Source organism: Trichomycterus rosablanca, chromosome 1 (assembly GCF_030014385.1).
Source record: "Trichomycterus rosablanca isolate fTriRos1 chromosome 1, fTriRos1.hap1, whole genome shotgun sequence".
NCBI classification, from domain to species: Eukaryota; Metazoa; Chordata; class Actinopteri; order Siluriformes; family Trichomycteridae; genus Trichomycterus; species Trichomycterus rosablanca.
The window spans coordinates 80,349,319-80,374,642 of record NC_085988.1 but is presented as its reverse complement, the minus strand read 5'-3'; the positions used below and the strand labels follow the sequence as shown (position 1 = coordinate 80,374,642).

Genomic DNA, 25,324 nt, shown 5'->3' with positions numbered 1-25,324 from the left:
TTACGTCTTGTTCCACATGCCCCGTTTCGAATGGTAGAAATGTGCAAAATTCCTGATGTTCAGTCGTTCAACCTCCAGCTTGTTCAGTATAATCCTGAATTGGATATAAAAGGGATTAATGGTAGAGGAAGGGCCACTATAAGATAGCATACAAAACATACACAAAATGACTAGAACTAAAGTTTAAGGTTCATACACACAAGTATATGAGGCCAAAAATATGAGTACCTAATAACTGAGTGTCCTGCACAGAGCCCTGACCTTCACATCAATGAAATCATTTGGGCATTTATGCTTGTTCAAAAGAGTAGCCAAGAAGAAGTGTTTTTCCAGCACATCACATTATCTTTTTATTGCTTCAAAGTCCAGTAATGATGCTCATGTGTGTACTTTTTGGCACGTTTGCAAGAGGGCAGGGGTCAGCATGGCCAGCCTGACCATTTTACAGCTATGCAGCCTCAGCCAGCATTGACTGTAGCTCTACAATGGGATTGGATCAGATGGGCTAGACTTCAGTCCTCACACGCATCAGTGAGTTTTGAACATTCATGACCCTGTTGCTGGGTCACTGGTATTTTTTTTCTGGACTATTTTTGCTAGATATGTGCAGTACTCCACAAGACCTGCCATTTCGGAGATGCTCTGACCAAGTCGTCTAGCCATTGCAATTTGGTCCATGTTGATGTCACTCAGATCCTAACACTTGCCCAATATTTCTGCTTTTAAGACGTTAATTTTAAGAAGTGACTATTTGTCTGATGTCTAATATTTTCCACACTTTGACAGATGCCCCTATAACAAGACAATCAATGATATCACATCACCTGTCTGTGGTTTTATCATTGTAGGCAAGCTGTAGCCTAGTGGTTAGGGTCCTAAAATAGTAATTACAAGGTCACTGGTTCAAGCCTTACCACTGCCAGGTTGTCACTGTTGGGCCCTTGAGCAAGGCCCTTAACTCTCAGTTGCTTAAACGATATACTGTTACAGTACTGTAAGTTGCTTTGAATAAAAGTGGCTGCTAAATGCCGTAAATGTGGTTGTTTGATGTGAGGACAACATCTTATGGTCCTAAAGGTCAAGGACCTTACATTTGCATTACAACTGCCTATTAGAACTGCACATTAAGATCCCCTGAACATTTGATTTACATCTGACATTTTAAAATGCTGGATTTTTAAACACTGATGACAATCAGTACCTGTCCAGCAACTCCCAGTCTTCTCCTCCCCACTTGTCTGTAAATTCTGCTGTGTTCATTCCTCCAATACGGTCCATGTCTGATTTGTAGATTCCCACCAGACCATAACCATCAGTTTCCCAAAAACCTTTGTCAAAATTCAAAAGTTAGATTAGTAACATGAGAACAAGCAAACTCCATGCAAACATCCACACAGAAAGGACCCGGACCGCCCCTCCTGGGAATCGAACCCAGGACCTTATTGCTGTGAGGCGACAGTGCTACCCACTGAGCCACTGTGCCGCCCAGAGTAAAATCAAATATGCAAAATAATTTAAATGCTTTCTTCTTTGTGGCAAAAGTTGTGTAACCCTGTGGCAATCATCACTGTGCTTTTGTGCAGAAGATAGAACCATAAAACATTTCTGGACCAGTTTGGTGTTGAGAAAATCTAAGGACTGGCTTTTGACTAAATGGGCACAAGCAAGCCACAAGCCACGCAGCAAGCTTTATGTAGCAAGATAAACTATATAGGTGAAAGTTTGTGGAGACTAAATCTATGAGCATTAATAGGTTCAAGCTAAACAGAAGAAAAATCATCATTTACAGCAGACGCTTTTATCCAAAGCGACTTACACAATGAGTGGAACACGATGAGCAATTGAGGGTTAAGGGTCTTGCTCAGGGACCCAACAGTGGCAACTTGGTGGTGGTGGGGCTTGAACCGGCAACCTTCTGTTTACTAGTTCAGTACCTTAACCACTGAGCTATCATCAGACGTCTATTTGTGCTGCATCCTATAATAAAGCCACTTTTGATTATTTGCATTGATACCTCCTCTGTCTGATGCTTGCCCAGTTACCTTTAGGTGCTTCGAGCGTCGCTCCACAATCCAGTCTCATCACAACAGGAGCAAACACCATTTTTCCCTGCACGCAGTGTTTACGTACATTCTGTATTAAGACTGGAGGAAAGTGGATGTGAAGGTCAACCATGAACAAAATACTGTTGTCATCCTGGGAATGGAAATTGAATAAGAGAAAAAAAAATATAACCAGTTACTTAAATCTGATGATTCATTGAAACTACAACGCCAAATCAGAAAAAGTTGGGACAGTATGGAAAATGCAAATAAAATAAAAAACACAGAGTTTCTTACATTTACTTTGACTTTTATTTGTTTGCAGAGAGGATGAACCTGAGATATTTCATGTTTTATCTGCTCAACTTAATTTCATTTATTAATAAACATCCATTCCTGCATTTCAGGCCTGCAACACATTCAAAAAAAAAATAAATGGAATGGGGCAATTCAGGGGTAGTAATGACGTGAAAAAACTAAATAATGATGTGATTCCAAACTGTCAGTGCCCTTGGCAAAGGTCATTTACACTTCTGTGATGGCAGCATTAATGCAGAAAAGTACATTGAGATCTTAGAGCAACGTGTGCTGCCTTCAAGACGTCATCTTTTCCAGGGACATCCAGCATTTTTCAACAAGACGATGCAAAACCACCTGCTGCACACATTACAAAGGCATGGCTGAGGAAGAAGAGGGTACGGGTACTGGACTGGCCTGCCTGCAGTCCTGACCTGTCCCCAATAGAGAATCTGTGGAGAATTTTGAAACGGGTAATGAGACAACGACGACCCGTACTGTTGTACATCTTAAGAACGAGACAAAATAAAAGCTGAAACACTAAATCACTTGGTCTCCTCAGTGCCAAAACGTCTTTTAAGTGTGGTGAAAAGGAACGGTAACATTACAAAGTGGTAAATGCTTTACTGTCCCAATTTTTTTGGAATGTGTTGCAGGCCTGAAATGCAGGAATGTTTATTAATAAATGAAATAAAGTTGAGCAGATAAAACATGAAATGTCTCAGATTCATCCTGTCTGCAATCAAATAAAAGTCAGTAAATGTAAGAAACAAATTCAACTAAAAATTAAAACTTGGTGTATGTACCCTAACAAGATCCACTCCAACTTGAATTCCTTGTGCTTTGGCAAAACGTCCATCCAGTTTCTTAAACTGGTAGCTGTGGATAGTTCCAGAAATATGAACATATATATACACACAAACATATACTGAACACAAATCTCATAGTAATGTCTCTTTTCATCAGATACTTTTTATTAAAAGGGATCTTCAAAAAGTTTCTGCACTTTTATATTTTGGTTGGACACAGTGAGGGTGGGAGGAGTAGTAATCAGTGTTGTCTGAGAGACTGAGAAGCACCATCTAGCACCATGTGATTTCCACCTTTTTGGATGCTCAAAGAAGCTTTTTTTTATAAATATATATTTATATTTTGTTTATGCATTTTCTCCCCTTTTTCTCCTTTTTTAGGGCGTCCAATTGCCCGATTGCATCATGCTTCCTCTCCACCAATGCCGATCCCCGCTCTGATTGAGGAGAACAAAGCTAACCCACGCCCCTATGCATCTTATCACCTACACTTTGACGAGTGCAGTGCAGCTCAGCACTGTGTACTGAGAGACACACCCTGACAGCACTCTTTACTCATCTCTGTGCAGGCGCCATCAATCAGCCAGCAGAGGTCATAATTGCACCAGTCATGAGAGAGAGAGATCCCATCCGGCTTAGTCCCGCCCATCTGAACAACAGGCGAATCGTTGTTCATGTGGCCGCTCAGCCTAGCAGGCAGGCAGAGCTGAGATTCAATACAATGTATTCGAGATCCCAGCTCTGGTTCCAGCGTGTGTTTTTACTGCTGCGCCACCTGAGCGGACGCTCAAAGAAGCTTTAAGAGGACGAAGATTTTCATGTGATGATGATGTGAAAGCAGCGCTGCATCAGTGGTACGTGCTCAACCAAAAACATTATTTGCTGATGGCATTAAAAAGTTTGTACGACGCTGGAAAAATGCATCAGAGGGTGAGGTTGTAGAAAAGGGATGTGATTTGATTTTGAAATTCCTAATAAATAGAGTTTTAAAAAAGTGCATTTCATTTATCCAGTGCATAACAGTTGTACCTGGGTAGCTTTGCAATTTTCAGTTCCTTCTCTATATTGATGTCATGGCTGTTGAAGTCCACAATGATGATGTTAAAGTTTTTGTCTCCGGTGACTTTGTATACGTTCTCCAGCTCTTTAATAAAGTACTTGACCCATCTCCCCTGGTTTTTCACTGTTGGAGGACACATACGTTTAGATTTTATGAAATATCCTATGGTTGGGCTGATTTAAGGATGTTATTTACACTATGTGTTCAGAAGTATGTGAACACATTTGCTTATTATTGAGTTTGGGTTTTTTAGCAACACTTATTGCTAACAGATAGTAAAATCAATTATGTAAAATAATTTACAGCGGTGTCTTGAAACTCAACGTCAATTGGTTCTGGGAGTGGTGTCGAGTTTCTACATTCCATAAGGATGTTTGGGAAACCTGTTAATATGTTCCATGGTCCCGTGGAACTGCATATATTTTAGTCTAATGTAAAATAATGGGGTTGTTTTTGACACTTATACACTGGAAATAACACAAATATAATATAAAAACACTGAAATACAATTAAAAACAGTTTAATACAATAAAACCTGCACTTTATCTTTACTTCTTTATTGTTTCCTTATGCTTCCTAATCGTGGAGATGCTTGATCTTGGAATACTGTATTCTGTTCAGTAAAGGCTCATTCACATGAAAAGCGGCATAACCGCTTTTGAGCTGCTGTGCCCTTATTTCCTATGGAGTGTGGCGGCGGTGCACATGACATATTGTAGTAAAACAACAAGCAAGGAATTTTAGTTGAGAGAACTTATGAGCAGTAATAATTAAGAGAAGTTTAGTGTTCCTGTGTTGTTCTTTTAATACATTAAGTCACATTAAGCTTTTTTTTTTAACGATAAGCGTTTTAGACTCTGGGAGAAGCTGATTCTCACAATTTCTCAGAACCCCGAGCTATAACAAGTTTAAAAGTGAAACAGGAGGAAAATCCAGTTAAACACAGATACATGTGGAGATACATGTCAAGCAGCAGTCGCACACACATCAAGTTTAAGGGTACAAATTTCTCAACAAATTTCATCGAGTTTCAAAGTTTTTGAGTTTAGGGGATGTCAAGTTACAAGGTACCACTGTATATGCTTGCTACTCTGTGGCAAAGGTTTGAGGGAGGAAACGTTGTGTTCCAGCATGACTGTGCTTTTGTTCACAAAGTGAGGACCACAAAACATTACTGGACCAGTGTGGTGTAGAGGAAATCTAAGGACTGGCTTTTGACTAAAACTGGCAAAGACACGCTCCAGTATTTTGTGGAAAGCCTTCCTTAATGAGTAAAGTCTGTTTTATCTGAAATTGTGGCTGGAGTGGGTGGGTAGCGGTCTGAACAACTTCATTTTAATGCCCATTTTTTCAAATGCATTTTCTTCCCATTTTCCTCCTGATTTAGCGCAGTCTGTTTGTCTTCCACTGCTAAGGGATACCCGATTGCATCCGAGGAGAGCAAGTTGCTGTGCACGCCTCTGCCAACTTGTGCACAGCCTTCCTCTTCTCGCCCCTGCACTCTGCACAGGCGTCTCTTCCACCAATCAGGGTCTTTACACAGTGTATGAAGATCCCACCCACACATAGTCCGGTTGTCCCATCCTAGCAGATACGGAGGCCAATTAGTATCTGCTGCAGGCACTGCCAATTATGCCCGCCAGATGGAGTTCAGCCGACCGGAGGCAACGCCGAGTTTCGAACCGAGGAGTTCAGAATCTGGGTGCTGGTGTGCTGGCGGAAAATCCCGCTGCGTCACCTGGGCGCTAGAATATGCTTTTATACAAACTCACGATCAGATATTTGCATAAATTTGGCCATATAGAGTATGTATGTGCTATTTAAAATTATTTACGAAATATTATTCTTTACTCTGTACAGACTTGTAAATTATTTGCATGCATGTTTTAGGAGTTGCCGTAAACTGATTTCATGTGAAAAAGAGATTTTTACCTGCTAAAATAACATGTACTGTTACTTCTGGGTTCCAAGCGAAGCCTTTTGCATTGCAAAGTACAAGTGGATCCCCATTCTTCATCGCTCCACTGTAAAGGTACTTGGACATCAGAACACTCTTCCCCTCCCGATTCTCCATCTCCAGCTCTATCAGGTAGCGAGTGCCTTCAGTATCATTATACTTCTTTTCCACATTCAGCACCCGCTTCAGGACCAAATCACTGCACGTACATGAGAATTCAGGGTCAGTTCTGCTGTAAGTTAGCCACAGCCAGTACATTAACGATGTGTAGAAATAAATAATAAGGGAGTTTTTACTTGTTGGGTTTAGATTGCAGGTGTCTCATGAAGGCATCGACTATAATCATGGCGTCTTTCTTCTGCATTATAATGTTTCCAGCTTTTTTACAGGTGTTCACACAGAAATCGTTCTGCTTTGAATTGAAGTCCACAGGGTTCACATTAAAGACCTGATTCCATTTTGGATTCTTTTTCGGTTCCTCTCCTGATTCAGAACAAGGTTTCGGTGTTAGAAATGAATCTGATTAACATCAACATTACAGGAACTCACAGGCTTCAGATGATCAATAATGATATAAACAAATTACCTTCGATGACTTTAGTTTTTCCTTCAGGTTCACCTTCAATCTTCAGATATGAATCAAATCCACCTCTTAAAAAGTAAACATCAAAGCTTGCAATAAGCACACAGCATGTAAACTGTTTGACCAAAAGTATGAGACCCATGAGGTTATTGGACATGTCATTCTAAAACGTAGACCCCACCCCCATTTGCAGCTATGACAGTCTTTACACTTCTAGAAGAGCTTTCCACAATTTTCCACAAAATAGGAGTTTTATTTATGAATAGCTGAGCCGGCAGGTTCTGACAGTTTCCTGTCTGTTCTTTTTCAAAGTACTGGTCAGTTCTCACTTCTGTACTAACCCTGTTCTATTTACTTTCACTGTTATGGGCTGCAGATGTTTTAGGGTTTTAACCCTGTAAAGCCTAAACCAGCAGAAATTGCCAGAAAATTCTAATTTTTTAAAACTGGAGTTTATTTAACCTTCTGTGAAATACAGACAATACAAAAAAAGTTTGCATATATAAGTTTTGTTTTGTATCATATTTGATACATCCGGTTTTAATGTATAATTTTTTAATAAAAAAAAAAAAAAATGTACAGTACAATTTTTTAACCCCTTACACAAGACATGTGTCTAATTGTACTCATCAGGTTTTTCAGGAAAACAATATGCATAATGAAGATGTAGAGGTCTCTAAAACGTATGTATCAAATATGACACGCTTGCCATGATAGAGTTAAGGAGACAACATACAACTAAGAATGTCATTGTACTTCTCTGCATATGACAATAAAGGAGTTTTAATAAGGCTTTTGACTGAAGCACCTAATCTTTTTAATTAGACAGGGTGTCCACATACTTTTGGCCACACAGTGTATTTAGATATATGGCATATATTTTTATACTAGTAGAATAGTCAAGTTATACAATACCTTTCATCATTTTTGTAAAAGCAAAGCTGTCCCTGCATGTCTTCATCTGATAGTCTTGTGTGATCATTGGGGTATATTGTAGAGTAACGAACCTTTAAAGAACACAAACTCAGATCAGATAAGAACACTTGAGATTATTAGGTGTCTATACTTTACTGAGATTTCTCAGATTTATTATAGAAGATGGTGAAATACGTAAATTATTTGCAATCTCATGGTGAACATTGAACATTCTTTATGAAGTCTGGCACAAAGTGGTAATCCATGACACCCTTGCATCAATAGGAGTGCCAGGCTAATGTTTGCAAACAACAGAGGACTGGAGTCCTGATTTATTCTGTCCAACCTGGGTTGTTTTCTTTTTCAGCAGGGCAATGTTTCATGACCCAGAGCCATGTGTGAATGGGTGACCCCCAGATTAAGACTCTCTAATGGCCAGCCCAATCTTAAGACATGTACTTGTTGATGACCAGTGCAATGTAATAAACAAGTCAAGCTGCTTGAAGTTTTGGGCCAGGAGTGGCATAAAGTCATGAAATATGTGATTAAAAATGGGGTTATTACAGTAATTACTGATGTTGTTTCAATGTTTTTTTTCTGAATTTCGTTTGGTGGGCGTGCACGGTGGCTCGGTGGGTAGCACTGACGCCTCACAGCAAGCAGGTCCTGGGTTCGATCCCCAGGCGGGGCGGTCCAGGTCCTTTCTGTGTGGAGTTTGCATGTTCTCCCTGTGTCTGCGTGGGTTTCCTCCCACAGTCCAAAACCATGCAGTCAGGTTAATTGGAGACACTGAATATGCCCTATAGGTGAGTGGGTGTGTGTATGTGTGTGTGTGTGTGTGTGTGTGTGTGTGTGTGCAGTAACGCCCCGTCCAGGGTGTTACTGTGTGCCTTGCGCCCATTGAAAAGCTGGGATAGGCTCCAGCACCCCCCATGATCCTGAGTGGATAAGCGGTAAAGAAAGTGAATTTTGTTTGCATTACTCACGATCTGAGAAAACTGCATTGCTTTGTTATTTTAAACATCCAAACCTCTGAGGAGTGTTTAAAAAACGGAATTTTCATTAAAAAAGTATTCACACCCTTTATTTAATACATTGTAGGCCCCAGATCTACAGGCTTTGCATACCTGGATTTGGGCAGTTTGGTCAGATCCTCTCAAGCGCCATCAGATTGAATGCTGAGTGTCTATAAACTGCTACAGTTCTCTTCACTTATGTTTAATAGAGTTTCAACTCAGAACTGAACTTTGTCTGGGCCGCTAATTCTTCAAGAATGTTTAAGTATTTAGCTGTATTAATCAGTCCCTCAAATTGCCCCCCTGTTTCACCGTAGGAGGAATAGTATCAGACAGATGATGTACAATGCCTGTTTTTGTCAGTCATAGAGCTTGCTGTTCTGTCCAAAGAGATACGTTTTATTCTTATCAGACTAGAGAATCGTTTCCCTCATGTTGAATCCTTTATGAATTGCCACATTAATTTTATTCCACATTTGTTTATGTCTTGCTACTCCGCCATGAAGGCCCAATTTATGGAGTGTTGCCAAGATGGTTTTACATCCAGCTCTCTGCTGAGGGTTTTTGAGCTCTTTCAGAGGGATGATTGGGTTCTTTCTTAGCTTCATGACCAATTCTCTTCTTGCCCAGATGCCCAGTTTGACAAGCTTCTTACAGAATATCCTATAGAATTATTTACATTTACATTTTCAGCATTTAGCAGACGCTTTTATCCAAAGCGACTTACATTACAGTATACAGTGTGAGCAATTGAGGGTTAAGGGCCTTGCTCAAGGGCCCAACAGCAGCAACCTGGCAGTGGTGGGGCTTGAACCAGCGACTTTCTGGTTACTAGTCCAGTACCTTAACCACTAGGCTACTGCTTGAGAAACAACCACTAGGCTAATTATTGAGAAACACTTAAAGTATATTGTTTTGCATCATTGCAAAAGATCTATATCTTTCCACAATTCAATTATAGAGATGCACAGACAGTTTCATGTAACCTCATTACATTTACAGCGTTTAGTTTTAGTTTATTTTTATCAAGCACGACTTACAATTAACACCAAATACAATTTGAGCAATTGAGGGTTAAGGGGTTTGCTCAGGGGCCCAATGGTGGCAACTTGATGATGGTGAGACTTGAACCGGCAACCTTATGATTACAAGTCCAGTACCGTAACCACTAAGCTACCACTGCCTTGGTAACAGCCCCTGAATTTCATGGGTTGTTTTTTGTCCAGCCATTGCAGTGTAAATTGTGCGCTCTTATAGACCCAGGTTTGTGCCTTTCTAAACTATGTCCAATCAATTTAAATTGCATCATGTGGACTCCAGTTGAGCTCTAGACACATCTCAGGGATACTTCAAGTTGGCAGGATGAACCTGACCACATAGAGTGCCACAGCAAAGAGTCTGAGTGTAAATAAAAGACTTTAGGTTTTGACTTTTTATTCATAGTTAGTGATTAGCCACATTTTGTGTAGTCATGCCGGAGCAGGAAATAGCTTTTTAAAAACTGTCACCAGTTTTTAATAGGTGTGTCTGAAACCTCTGAACTCAATAATTATGATGGTCAGTGATCACCTTCAGTAATCGTCATTTTGGCCATATAGTATTGTATATAACTACCGTCACAATTACAATTAGAACAGAGGCTGTCATGCTAATTTTGTTAGATACACTTGTGTTTAGTTTTATTTTATTTCATTTATTTTATTTCATTATTCATATGAATTTCTGATTGTACGTACTATTTTTGGTGATTATCAAAAGTCGCCGAAAGTTTGCAAACATTTTCTTACACTACTTTTTCACCCAATTTAAATTATAATCATACTTACATGATTTATGCCTTCATATCTCACAATGGTTGCATTATCAAATATATAAATGGGTCTGTAAGCACAGCTGGGAACCACATCTTGCAGCTCAGAATCATTCAGCAGTGGTACTGGTGAGAGAGAAAAATGGAAAGGGGGTCAGATCTAAAATAAGACAAAAATCTTTACCACTACAGAATTTATCTTTTGCCAGATACCCCAGGCTGTTTTGACTGCAGGCGGCACAGTGGCGAAGTGGGTAGCACTGTTGCCTTACAGCAAGAAGGTCCTGGGTTCGATCCCCAGGCAGGGCGGTCCGGGTCCTTTCTGTGTGGAGTTTGCATGTTCTCCCCGTGTCTGTGTGGGTTTACTCCAGGAGCTCCAGTTTCCTCCCACAGTCCAAAGATGTGCAGTCAGGTTAATTGGAGACACTGAATTGCCCTACAGTTGTGTGTGTGTGTGTGTGTATGTGTGTCTGCCCTGCGATGGACTGGCGCCCCGTCCAGGGTGTTACTGTGTGCCTTGCGCTCATTGAAAAGCTGGGATAGGCTCCCCCCCCCCCCCCCCCCCCCCCCCCAAGACCCTGACTGGATAGCGGTTAAGAGAGTGAGTGAGTAAGTGAGTGTTTTTACTGCATATTTAGCGCATCGGCCAAATGTTTTGGCTCATAGGAAAAGTCAGTTGTTGAAATGCCTTTGCATTCTTTCTAATGTAATGTACATTTTTATCAATAATTTTGGATTTTTGACTTTTTTTGCATATAAAAAATACAAATGTCAAGACAGAGTTTGGAAATGGAAATTTATAGCACTTCAATAATTATATTTAGTAATTACATTTCCATTTTTTGATTTCAAATATCATATTCTGACTAAATACAACCTAATTATATAATTCCATCTTTAGATGTTATTTTGCTTAAGTAATAAAGCACTCACTTTTGTAGATAACATCTCGAGGGTCTTCGTTAACCATGTCCACTTCAGGCTTTAAAAAAGGGTCAGGACTTAAAAACTGAGTGGCTAAAGTTTGGGAGATTGTGTCAGTGTCCATTTCCATTGAGGAAGAATCATCTACACAAAGAAAATAATGTAAATGTATTATATTGGCAGTCATGTTTATTTTTTAATCTTTATTAATCATTTAACCTGGCTAAGGTCCCTGGCTATGCCAGAAACACTGACTACAGAACACATTCTGGACAGGATCCCGTATCATGGTAGGTAGAACATTAAATTCACACTAAGGGGAAATTTAAAGTAGCTGATCCACCAACTAATATGAGATGTAAGAAACCATTGAACTTCCGTACCACTTTACCAAAAGTATCCAGTCATTTTATTAATGAGGATTAGAAGGCCATGGCAAAGTAAATAGCAATATTACTTTCTGCTACTATAACGTTCCACGTGTAAGTTCATGTTTGGCTTTAATCTGTTTAACACACATGTTAAAATGAGACTTCGCAAACAGAAAAAGTAAGCTGAGTAACCACAGTAACAGAAAGCTTCAGCGCTGTGCTAAATCTTACCTATATAGAGAGACAGATACGCTGCTGTAATCACCTCAAAACTGCTGTCCTCAGAATTCAGACGCCACTAAAAAATATTCATGCAGATCGTTAGATTTGTTAGTCTTTTATTTCTGTAATGAATTGAATAAAACACTAAAAATAAATGAGAACTAAAGGCCAAGAATTATTTATTTATTTATTTATTAGGATTTTAACGTCATGTTTTACACACTTTGGTTACATTCATGACAGAACAGGTAGGTTATTGGTTACACAAGATTCATCAGTTCAAGTCTAATATTAATTACAGTCATGGACAATTTTGTATCTCCAGTTCACCTCACTTGCACGTCTTTGGACTGTGGGAGGAAATCGGAGCTCCCAGAGGAAACCCACACAGACACAGGGAGAACATGCAAACTCCACACAGAAAGGACCCGGACCGCCTTGAGGTGAGGTGACAGTGCTACCCACTTAGTCACCGCACCGCTCACTAAAGGCCAAGAAAATTCAAAAGGGAAAAAATTTGAATTTGCTACATATATTCATGGTCATAATGTTATGCCTGATCGGTGTATATCAGCAATATACATAAAAGTACTTACTGCAACTTCCATGTGATCCATTCCTTTACTTTGTTTGTAGATGATTTCAAAGTAATACTGCTCACGTCTTTCTAGGCTAAAACAAGAGACGTTTTTAAATCATTCACATTAACACGTTAATACAATGCAATCAACCTAATGTTCTGAACATTGTCACTAAAGAAATTCACAAGAATATTAATGTTAAAACGTTAATAACAGTTAGTTCTGGTTTGAAACATACGAAGAATGTGACGTACTGTACAGGCTGAGTTGTCTGGGATGCAAATTTCTCATATTCTCCTGGTGCTGTCCATTCTGTTCCGGTCTGAGAAACGGTGTGCAGTGAAAATGAGATAGAATACTACACATGCTAACAAAATATTGAAAGGAAACATTGTGGTGCAAAAGCAATCAGCCTTTAATGTATTCATTCACACGGGTCAGTACATTTTACCTTGCCAATGAAGGCTAGAAGTTTGAGTCCCTCCGGGCTTTCGTTCTCACTCAGCCAGAACTCTGAATTACCATCAGAGGAGATAGCAAAAATGTATTCTCCTGTTAAAAATCAAGAAAATATTAAAACATTGCTTTGATTTAGAGACATACGGACATTATTATTAAACATTTACACCTATAATCTGGACTCACAGTGCAGTTCTCACCATTTTCTCCAGGGTGAAGGTATCCAAAGATTCTCAGTCCGTAGTTTTCCCATTTCGGATAAACAGCAAGCCGGTTTATTGTGGTTCGAGACTAAAATCATGGTGACACATAATATAAGTTGTATAGCGGATACACAAAGAACACCTTTAAGAGTATGTACGTGGACACCTGATCATGAGCTTGCTGGATATCAAATTTCAAAACCATGGACACCATAAGACAAAACAACTTTTTTGCATCTACAACCTCAAATCAGAAAAAGTTGGGACATTATGTAAAATGCAAATAAAAAATTTAGTGTTCCTTACATTTAATAAAACCTCCATTCCTGCATTTCAGGTCTGCAACACATTCCAAAAAAAGTTGGGACGGGGGCAATTTAGGGCTAGTAATGAGGTGAAAAAAATAAATAATGATGTGATTCCAAACAGGTGACGTCAACAGGTGATTGTAATCATGATTTGGTACAAAAGCAGCATCCAGGAAAGGCTGAGGATGAGCAAAGATGATCAGATGATCTCCAGTTTATTAACAAATGTGTGATAATATTATTGAAATGTTTACAAACAATGAACCTCAAAGAAAGATTGGAAGGGATTTGCACATTTCTCCCTCTACAGTGCATAATATCATTAAACAATTCAAAGAATCGGAAGGAATTTCAGTGTGTAAAGGCCAAGGGAGCAAGCTTAAGCTGAACGCCTGTGATTTTCGATTACTTTGGCAAACCTTTGTCAAGCACTAAAATACGAAGTTACAAGATCTCAATGTACTTTTCTGCATTAATGCTGCCATCATGACCTGTCCCCAATAGAGAATTTTAAAACGAAAAAATGTGACAATGACGACCCCGTACTGTTGCACATCTTAAGACGTGTTTGTAGGAAGAATGAGACAAAAGCTGAAACACTAAATCACTTGGTCTCCTCGGTGCCAAAACATCTTTTAAGTGTGGTGAAAAGGAATGACGGCATTACAAAGTGGTAAATGCTTTACTGTCCCAACTTTTTTGGAATGTGTTGCAGGTCTGAAATGCAGGAATGGATGTTTATTAATAAATGAAATGAAGTTGACCAGATAAAACATGAAATATTTCAGGTTCATCCTGTCTGCAACCAAATAAAAGTAAATGTAAATGTGTTTTTTTTATTTGCATTTTCCATGCTTCTTCTTCTTCTTCTTCCAAACTTGAGTAAAATAAAGCTGCAAAACAGGTCAAAAACCTCTCAAAGTTATCACAAGGGTTTGATTGCAGTTGTTACTGATGAGGGTGGCAAAACCAGATATTAGATTTAGGGGGACAGTTACTTTTTCCATATGGGTGTTTTAGGTTGAATAAATCTGTATCTTTTTTTATGCATTTTTCTCCCTTTTTCTCCCGACTTTAGCGCGTCCATTTGCCCGATTGCATCATGGTTCCTCTCCACCAATGCCAACCCCGGCTCTGATCGAGGAGAATGAAGCTAACCCACGACCCTTCTGACACGTGGGCAGCAGCCGTATGCATCTTGTCACCTGCACTAGGCGAGTGCTAATGGGGATCAGCCCTGTGTACGGAGAGACACACCCTGATCAACGTACTCCTTCCGCGCCCCTGTGCAGGCACTATCATTAGGCCAGCAGAGGCCATAGTTGCATCAGTTACGAGGTGACCATATCCGACTTACTACTACCCCACCCCTATATGAACAACAGGCCAATCGTTGTTCATGTGGCTGCTCAGCCCAGCCGGCAGGCAGAGTTGAGACTCGATACAATGTATTCGAGATCCCAGATCTAGTGTTCTAGGGTGTGTTTTTTCTGCTGTGCCACCTGAGCGGCAATAAATCTGTATCTTCAATAATTGCAGATCTAAAGCTGCATTTTGTGTTCACTGGTGTTGTCTTTATCTTATATTCAAATTAGTTAGAAAATCTAAATCATTTAAAAGTGACACATTAACAGAAATAGAAGAAATCAAATGAGGGGTGAATACTTCTTTCACAGCACTAAATGTATGTAAGCACATTTAAAGATCACTTACGTGGGGAAACAGAGGGAACAGCTGGTCTTTTCTTAACTGATCAACAGTTTCTCCACACCAGTCCTCAAAAACATGCACATTCACTTCACCCAGAAACTGCTCATAAAATCAAATAAAAAATCACAGAGAAATGAGAGGAATATAACATTTATAATCAGCAATCTGCATCAAATATGTATAAAATAATTAGAGAAGCACCTCAGGGTTCCATACTGGCTGGTTATCTTTTTGGTACATCTGAAAATCATAGAAAAATATACCATATAATATAGTTAGTAGAGATTGGGACCAAAAAAATGTATACACACTTTAACAGATGTTATCTCTGGAAAGTTGAATGGAATTATACTATAATGTGAAACGTTTCTCTGATCGTACCTTCCACTTGGAAAATCTGTGATTGGATCCTTTAACCCAGAAATCTGAAAGCAAACAGATGATACAAACAAATAATACAGATGATGACATTTACTTTTAATAATATAATTTTAAAATAATAAATAAATAAATAAATAAAAACACAGTGTTCCTTACATTTACTTTGAGTTTTATTTGATTGCAGACAGTTTAAACCTGAGATATTTCATGTTTTATCTGCTCAACTTCATTTCATTTGTTAATAAATAATAATAATAATAATACATTTTATTTATATAGCGCTTTTCAAGATACTCAAAGACGCTTTACATAAGACAAATAATCAAAACAAATACGTACATACACCATACAAATCATAGTACAAAATCAAAATAGTACATCAACATCAAGAATAATTAAGATAAAAACAAAGAGAGCAGCATAAGACAGTTCATTAAAAATTAGCTAAATTATGAGAGAGAACAACAAATATAGAACAATTTCTTAAAATTAGACAGAAACAGGACAGATTCACATGCAATCAGGAAACTGAAAACTTTACAAGTTTTAGGATCTAGGACTTCACATTTCTGTCGTGATCTAAGTATAAAAACTATTAAAAAGAATAGCAAAAATAAAAGCATTTATTTCGTGTTGTTACAAGTTAAATGCCATTTTGAATAGATGAGTTTTGAGAAGTGACTTGAATTTGGACAGGTCAGGACAATCTCGTAGGTGTTTGGGGAGAGCATTCCATAAAGATGGAGCAGCTATGGAAAAGGCCCTGTCACCCCAGGTCCGGTGCTTGGTCCTAGAGGGTATGGACAGTAGGTTAGCCTCAGAAGAGCGAAGGCTACGGGAGGGAATGTGATGATGGAGCAGGTCGGTGAGGTAGGATGGGGCCTGATTATGGAGAGCTTTGTGAGTGAATAGAAGAATTTTGAATTGAATGCGTTGAGCAACGGGAAGCCAATGAAGTTTTTGGAGAACAGGTGTAATATGATCACGGGAGCGATATAAACATCCATTCCTGCATTTCAAGCCACCAACACATTCCAAAAAAAGTTGGGACGGGGGTGATTTAGGGCTAGAAATAAGGTGAAAAAACTAAATAATGATGTGATTCCAAACAGGTGATGTCAACAGGTGATTGTACAAAAGAAGCATTCAGGACAGGCTGAGTCTTTGATGAGCAAAGATGATCAGAGGATCCAGTTTATCAACAAATGTGTGAGAAAATGATTGAAATGTTTAAAAACAATGTACCTCAAAGTAAGATTGAAAGGGATTTGCATATTTCTCCCGCTACAGTGCATAATATCATTAAATGATTTAAGGGAGGAATTTTAGTGCGTAAAGGCCAAGGACGCAAGCTTAAGCTGAACGCCCGTGAGCTTTGTTCCCTCAGACGGCACTGCATCAAGAACCGCCACTCAGCAATAGCTGATATAACCACATGGGTGAGGGATTACTTTGGCAAACTCTACAATACAGAGTTACATGCACAAATGATACTTAAAACTTTACTGTACAAAAAAGAAGCCTTATGTTAACCATTTCCAGAAGTGGCGTCGACTTCTCTGGGCTCGGAGGCATCTAAGATGGACCATCACACAGTGGAAACGTGTATTGTGGTCAGATGAATCAGCATTCCAGGTTCCCTTTTTTGGAATAAATGGACGCCGTGTGCTCCAGACCAAAGATAAAAAGGACCATCCAGACTGTTATCAGAAACAAGTCCAAAAGCCAGGGTCTGTCATGGTATGGGGCTGTGCTCCATTAGTGCTCCTGGCAAAGGTCATTTACACTTCTGTGATGGCAGCATTAATGCAGAAAAGTACATTGAGGTCTTAGAGCAACATGTGCTGCCTTTAAGACATCATCATTTCTAGGGACGTTCATGCATTTTTCAGCAAGTTCTATTATATGTAATAGAACCCTATTATTAAAGTAATTAGAACAATTAAGGAACAAAAGTTAAAACCATGTTGACATTTTACACACTGATAGATCTGTTTGTTATTCTGACGTCTTTCTGTTGCGTATCAACAAACAAGACTTTGTGGAAATACATTTCTGGTAGAAGAAATTGTATATATTAAAGAGATATATAAAGAGATGTAAAATGAGATGATGATTATGTTGTTGTTTTTTGTTACTCTCTACTGCAAATGGTTGTATAAGCGCAGTAGAGCACTCAAAGTTATCACAAACATCATCACAGCACACAAACACTGTAATTAGCTGAGATTAAATCACAGCTGTGATGTTTTCTCAGTAAGACACTCCCTCTCACGTTCAGTAACTAAAATACATAAATAAAAAAGTTGTGTGACCTTGTATAGGTACAATCAGAACAATATTATGCAAACTACTGGAATTACAAACCAGCAAATCTGTTTTATTTTTAATGGTTTTAATATTGTAATATCTAGAGTATGAAACCGTTGGTGTTAAAACAAGGATGTAGCCATAAATTGAACAATACATTGGGGACACCGAATCTAATCTAATGTAACATAATGGGATTGTGTGTGTGTGTGTGTGGTGGGGGACATTCCTGCCGTATTGATTGGAACACTGACTGATCCTAACATTACACAAAGCTAGTAAGTGGAATGTGTTTATTGCTAATCTTTCCATTATTATATTGGTGTGTGTGTGTGGGGGGGGGGGGGGGGGGGCATTTTAAGCATATCAAAATCAATATATATTGTGATTACGGCATTGTGTCAGAAACAATCTTACTTTTAAGTGGTAAAACACTATGGCTAAGTGGGTAGCACTGTCACCTCACAGCGAGAAGGTCCTGGGTTCGGTCCCCAGGTGGGGAGTTTGTATGTTCTCCCCATGTCTGCGTGAGTTTCCTCCCACAGTCCGAAAATATGCAGTCAGGTTAATTGGAGACACTGAATTGCCCTATAGGTGAATGGGTGTGTGTATGTGTGTCTGCCCTGCGATGGACTGGTGCCCAGGGTGTTACTGTGTGCCTTGCACCCATTGAAAAGCTGGGATAAGCTCCAGCACGGGGGGATAAGCGGTTAAGAAAGTGAGTGAGTGATTAGATAGTGATATCTTTAATGTACAAATATTTTCTGTGTATTTCTATCAACACTACAGTGTTGCTGTATTCTGTGCTATCTTGTGATTTTAGGTGATACATGGTTGTATGGTTTTATTACTCTTAGGTTTTTAAGGTTAAGGAATACGTTATACAGACATTGCAAGGCCACAGTCTCTAAATTGTCCCTCTGCATTGCCATTTTGGCTGACTGAGGGAGCACAGAGATGCATTTGATTGATGTGTCAGTTTCTCTTGACTGAAAATCATCTGGGGGCAGTTGTAGCCTGGTGGTTAAGATACAAGACTAGTAACCAAAAGGTCGCTGGTTCAAGCCCCACCACTGCCAGGCTGCCACTGTTGTGCCCTTGAGCAAGGCCCTTAACCCTCAATTGCTTACACAGTACTGTAAGCTTTGGATAAAAAGCGTCTGCTAAATGCCGAAAATGTCAATGTAATGGACCTTGTAAGCGTTAATTCGCTTCGGGTGGAAGTTCTTCTATACATCACAGTTTCTTCCTCTCACACTTGCTAGCTCATTTGTCAGCACGCCTGCTTTTCTCTGTAATGTTGATGCTGTGTGCTCAACCCGGTGTTGTTGGGTTATTGTGATCTATTTGGATCACAGTGATCCAAGTAGATGACCCAGAAAGCTGATCCCAGCATATGTAGAGCAGAGGCAAAAACTTTTAAAGGATATTAATTTATTAGATAGACTTTATGACTTTCTGCTTGTTTATTTATTTTTAATGTACATTAGTTTACTGCTACTGCCTGCAGAGCTTGTGTGGCGGTGGGAGCTTTCTTACTTGGGTCTACTTCAGCAGGATCAACAACTGAATTGGAATCGTTCCTAGTCCCCGTCTGTTGACTTGAGCTTTTGAGAATGGACAAATATTTGATTCACCCACCTTAAAGACCCTCACTGGCTATAGGTAGAGACAATCGATTGATAGGACATCACAAGAGAGCTCCTGTATGCCAATATCCTGTTGATTTATCTGTACATATACAAAATGCAACAGGACACCCCTTTGTGCTCACTGATGCCCCCTAGTGGACCATGGCCCCCCAGGTTAACCACTGTTGTAATTCATTGAAAATCTTTATTATCATGATAGCACTGTCATCTCACAGCAAGAAGGTCCTGGGTTCAATTCCCAGGGGGAGTTTCAGGGTTCTTTCTGTGTGGAGTTTGCATGTTCTCCTTGTGTCTGGGTTTCCCTCAGGAGCTCCGGTCTCCTCCCACAGTCCAAAAACATGCAGTTCATGACTGTGTTTGACATTAAACCTGTGAATTGATGAATCTTGTGTAATGAGTAACTACCGTTTCTGTCATGATTAACCAAAGTGTAAAACATGATGTTAAAATAAATAAATAAATAAATAAATAAATAAATACAATTATGGTGATTGAACCACATCTGCCATTTAGACAGATTTTCTCTTAGAATAAGGTGTATTTTTCAGACATCACTGTTTACTGTACTTTTACTAAGAGCAGTCAAACTAGCCTTATTTATATGGGCACCAGTTGTGGTCTATCATAATTTCTACCTTGTGCACAATGGATCCCCCATGACCCTGACCAAGATAAAGCAGTTGATGAAAACTAAACAAAATTGCATGATTTTGCTTGGTCATAGTCTTAAGTTTTTTTTATTTTTTATTTTTATTAAGTTTAAGAAAAGCGTAATCTTCTCAGTAATTATTGTAATGCAATACTCTCACCAAGCACTTTATTAGGTACTGTCATCAGGAACATACATGAATTAATTATTTGAAGCCATACCAACCTTTTTGGATATATAATTACAGTAAAATTACAGTAAAAATTAGGAGGCTGCACCAGACAGTTAAATACATATTAATGTCAACACCACAAAATGAACAGTCTGAGTTTTCTGTACATGCAGTTATCTTTTAAAAGATTTGTTCACACATAAAAATACTCACAGAAATCATTCAAAACTCGAGACTGCCATGACAAACGTGTTCTTTAGAAGTGTATGGAAACTTCAATTTTAGCTGTTAATGATTGGAAATATATAAAACTGTACTCACCATAATTAGAAGCATTCCCTCTGCCACCATGATAAACTGTGAAGAACATAACAGCCATCATAGATAACGATAATATAAATAACACTCTAAACGCTTTGCCACTGGACAAATTTCTGAAATATTCCAACTTCTGTTCCATCTCATCCAAAGTAATGCAGTAAATTTAGGACGCAGCAGAAGCAGCATTGATGATCCAGATGTTAAATGCTGCATGATTTCATTTTCGAGAGCACGTTCCTGTCAGCCACACCTTCAGCACACCGATTCTAAATCAAAGATACAAAGAGTTAATTACAAAAATGAGCCGTTCAATTAAATGTTAGGTTCAGATCCATAAAGTCAAACACTTTTCACACATCACACACCTTCTGTATTATGGATGCAGTTGCAGTTGTTACTATCAATGTTAATTATTACTAACATTCTATAGGTAATTATATATAATAGAACCGCATCATTAAAGTAATTAAAATAATTAAGAAATGATTCAAACAAAAGTTCAAACCCTGTTGACCTTGTACACACTGATAGATCTGTATGTTATTCTGATGTCATTCTGTTGCGTAACATCAAGCAAGACTTGGTTGTTGGAATTTGTTTGTTCGTTTATTAGGATTTTAACGTCATGGTTTACACTTTGGTTACATTCATGACAGGAACGGTAGTTACTCATCACACAAGATTCATCAGTTCACAAGTTTAATATCAAACACAGTTTTGGACAATTTAGTGTCTCTAATTCACTTCACTTGCACGTCTTTGGACTCCGGAGCACCTGAAGGAAACCCACACAGACATGGGGAGAACATGCAAACTCCACACAGAAAGGACCCGGAACGCCCCACCTGGGGATCGAACCCAGGCCCTTCTTGCTGTGAGGCGACAGTGCTACCCACCGTCCATCCATCCATCTATCCATCCATCTAACTTTCAATCAATGTACCTACCTACCTGTCTGTCTGTCTGTCTATCTATTCACTGATCATTCTATCGATCTGTCTGTCTGTTCGTCCGTCCGTCCGTCCGTCCATCTATCTATCTATGTGTCTTTCTGTCTATGTGTCTTTCTGTCTGTCTGTCTGTCTGTCTGTCTGTCTGTCTGTCTGTCTGTCTATCTATCTATCTATCTATCTATCTATCTATCTATCTATCTATCTATCTATCTATCTATCTATCAGTTGTTCATTATGATCAAAATATCTTAAAAAATAAATCTATAAGCATATTTAAGTATGGCTGGTCGTCATTAAAGTGTTATTTGATGCACCTAAGCCAGCTGAACAGCATTCCTAGATTTTCCATATGAAGACGTTGTTTATGTAATTGCCATACATTTAAGTTAATAAGCACTTAAGAGCCCAAACCAGAAATTCAGCATTCAGCTCGAATTTAAAATTTTTGTTTACTTAATCTTAAATTAATTGATCCAGTCCCACAATCCATTTGGGTCCCTTTTAGTCTTTTTTTATTTGCTAGTAAGAGAAATGTAAAGTTGCCTTAAGATACAGTTTCCTTTGTATAAAGCACCAGACAGATACATTTGAGTTGACATTTAATGACCGGTTTATTGGTATTTCTAACACATGATTTGACCATGTCAAGAATATTCAGATAATAAGAGTAAGACATTCAAGCCACCTATAATTAGTATGTAATTAGGTGAGTCAGTGAATGAATCACTTATACTACAGCTTTACCTTCAGCAATTTAAACATTGTGAGGTTCTCTTTCATGTGACCTAATTAAAACTGTTGACCATTTAGTGCATATGATGAGAATGCTCTGTGTTATTTAATAGTATTATTTAATAGAATGATTAATAAATTACACAGTTAAATATACACCGATCAGCCATAACATTAAAACCACCTCCTTGTTTCTACACTCACTGTCCATTTTATCAGCTCCACTTACCATATAGAAGCACTTTGTAGTTCTACAATTACTGACTGTAGTCCATCTGTTTCTCTGCATGCTTTGTTAGCCCCTTTCATGTTGTTTTTCAATGGTCAGGACCCCCACAGGACCACTACAAAGTAGGTATTATCTAAGTTGTGGGTTATTCTCAGCACTGCAGTGACACTGACATGGTGGTGGTGTGTTAGTGTGTGTTGTGCTGGCATGAGTGGATCAGACACAGCCGCGCTGATTGAGTTTTTAAACACCTCACTGTCACTGCTAGACTGAGAATAGTCCACCAACCAAAAATATATCCAGCCAACAGCACCCCGTGGGCAGCGTCCTGTGACCACTGATGAAGGTCTAGAAGATGACCAACTCAAACAGCAGCAATAGATGAGCGATCGTCTCTGACTTTACATCTACAAGGTGGACCGACTAGGTAGGAGTGTCTAATAGAGTGGACAGTGAGTGGACACGGTATTTAAAAACTCTGCTGTGTCTGATCCACTCATACCAGCACAACACACACTAACACACCACCACCATGTCAGTGTCACTGCAGTGCTGGGAATGATCCACCACCTAAATAATACCTGCTCTGTGGTGGTCCTGTGGGGGTCCTGACCATTGAAGAACAGCATGAAAGGGGGCTAACAAAGCATGCAGAGAAACAGATAGACTACAGTCAGTAATTGTAGAACTACAAAGTGCTTCTATATGGTAAGTGGAGCTGATAAAATAAACAGTGAGTGTAGAAACAAGGAGGTGGTTTTAATGTTATGGCTGATCAGTGTTGTTTTTAACTCAAATAAAATCAAAAAAGCAGCCAAACAAATTGATATGAAGTAGAAATGGGATTCTGTGTGTGCATACATTTTCACAAGAGTATTGTGGTTGGAAGCGTGTAGATGCAATTTCTTCTGCAAATGCAGCATGTCTGTATGTCTTGACCTGCATGTTAATAACATGCTAATCTTTTCTCTCACATTCCCAGGAACTGCAGGTGGAAGTCGTGTGACTGCTATTGGCTGCACAGGAGATATTTTTGTCAGCCAATCAGCAGTATCAGCTGATAATTAGTGACAGGATCTATTTCTTTGTAACTAAACAGTGTACTTGGTCCAGCAGGGTGTCTGTGGTTGTTGCTTTTGACAGGTAAGGACGTTTGCTCATGCACTCTTAAGTGTGTTTGTGCTACTTTAATAGCTCAGTTGGTAGATCAGAAGGCTGTAGATGTGAATAAGTCTTTCTTAGGTTGCTGGTTTAAATTTGGCTTACTGCAGTAGTGATCAGAAGGTTGCTGGTTTAATCCCTGTTGCTGCCAAATGGTCACTGTTGTGTCCCTGAGCAAGGCTCTTAATCCCCATTGGCTTTCATTGTATTTAGCCTGGCTTAACACTTACATATCACATGCAATACTAATGTAAATCCAGGAAACATCAGCTGATTAACTATTGAGACTTCTCTACCTACCAAACTTAAGTTTTACTAAGTAAATATAAATAGTGCATTCAATAGATTCTGGAATTTTGTCTACACACTCCCAGTGTGTGTTCGTCATCCAAGCTCATTTTTGCCACTCAATTATATCAATTTATCACTGGGACCCATGGGGCCCATGAACTAAACCCCCCACCGCACCTCCCCTCCCATGGGCTGCACTCGCCAGGTCGTTACTATTATATTACAATATTTTCGTTAAGTAAAAAATTAAAAGTGAGTGAGTACCTTTAATTCATTCTGATATAGCATTTATATATACAGATACATCAAATATACTGTATATATGACATTTGTTGAGGGGGCCCAAAATAGTTTTTTGCACTGGGGCCCATCAACTCCTAGTTACGCCACTGGTATTACGGTAATTCTCAAACTGGTCACATGATGGAGGCAAAGAGTTTGAGTTTCAAACACATGCATTCAAACTCGACAGCATTTTGTGAACCCAATAAGTATGTAAGTATGTGTGTACAAACAATGCAGTTTATTGGATGAAGAGCAGCATGCAGGACTTGTAGGTTGTAGGGAGGGTGTGACATCAGACAAAGACACAAATCTAGAGCAATGCATTATGGGGTTTATTCAGCCAGCTGAATAAGGTCATATCTTCACTGTTTCTGAATACAATTAAATCTGCATAGGCTAAAACTCCCTAAATGATGTACAATGTTGTTAGCATAGTGTTTTGGATATACTGCTACTATCAAAGTATTTAATTACAATATTTAAATGTGACTCGGTACAACTTCTTTAACAGCATAAACGCAGGATTTCTCATTGTACGTTATTCACTCATCAAGCGCTTTATCTTGTATGTACGATTCATTGCTTGTTTTATAAGCTACACCTATCTTACAGATGGATTTTGTGGGTACAATTACTGACTGAAGCCCATATGTTGTACTGTACACTTGTACACCCCCTGTAAGTGGTTTTCAGTTGAAAGGGACCCCAACTGCCTCTGTTATTTAGAAGGTGGATCATTCTAAGCACTGCGATGACGCTGATGTGGTGGTATGGAAGTGTGTGTTGTTCTGATATGAGTGTGTCAGATGCTGTTGGTATTTTGTAACACTTCACTGTTAATACTGGGAGACGAATAATGCTTCAGCCAAACATAAAAACCTAATGCATCCTACAAGATTATAAATTAACACTTTTTGTGCA

The 25,324-nt window shown here is 39.0% G+C and overlaps 1 protein-coding gene across 1 annotated transcript; it reads right to left on the bottom strand.

The window, feature by feature from the left end:
• On the bottom strand, positions 1-15,375 carry LOC134328867 (beta-1,4-N-acetylgalactosaminyltransferase 3-like; the record flags this gene model as incomplete). Its single annotated transcript, XM_063010136.1, has 17 exons — positions 1-94; positions 1,202-1,328; positions 2,043-2,196; positions 3,146-3,218; positions 4,178-4,331; positions 6,141-6,364; positions 6,462-6,648; positions 6,752-6,816; positions 7,664-7,755; positions 10,506-10,615; positions 11,423-11,557; positions 12,016-12,082; positions 12,603-12,678; positions 12,842-12,909; positions 13,039-13,139; positions 13,247-13,337; positions 15,271-15,375. Coding segments are annotated over 17 exons (1,923 nt in total), but the record flags the coding sequence as incomplete, so codon positions are not given.
• Positions 15,376-25,324: the final 9,949 nt, after the last annotated feature.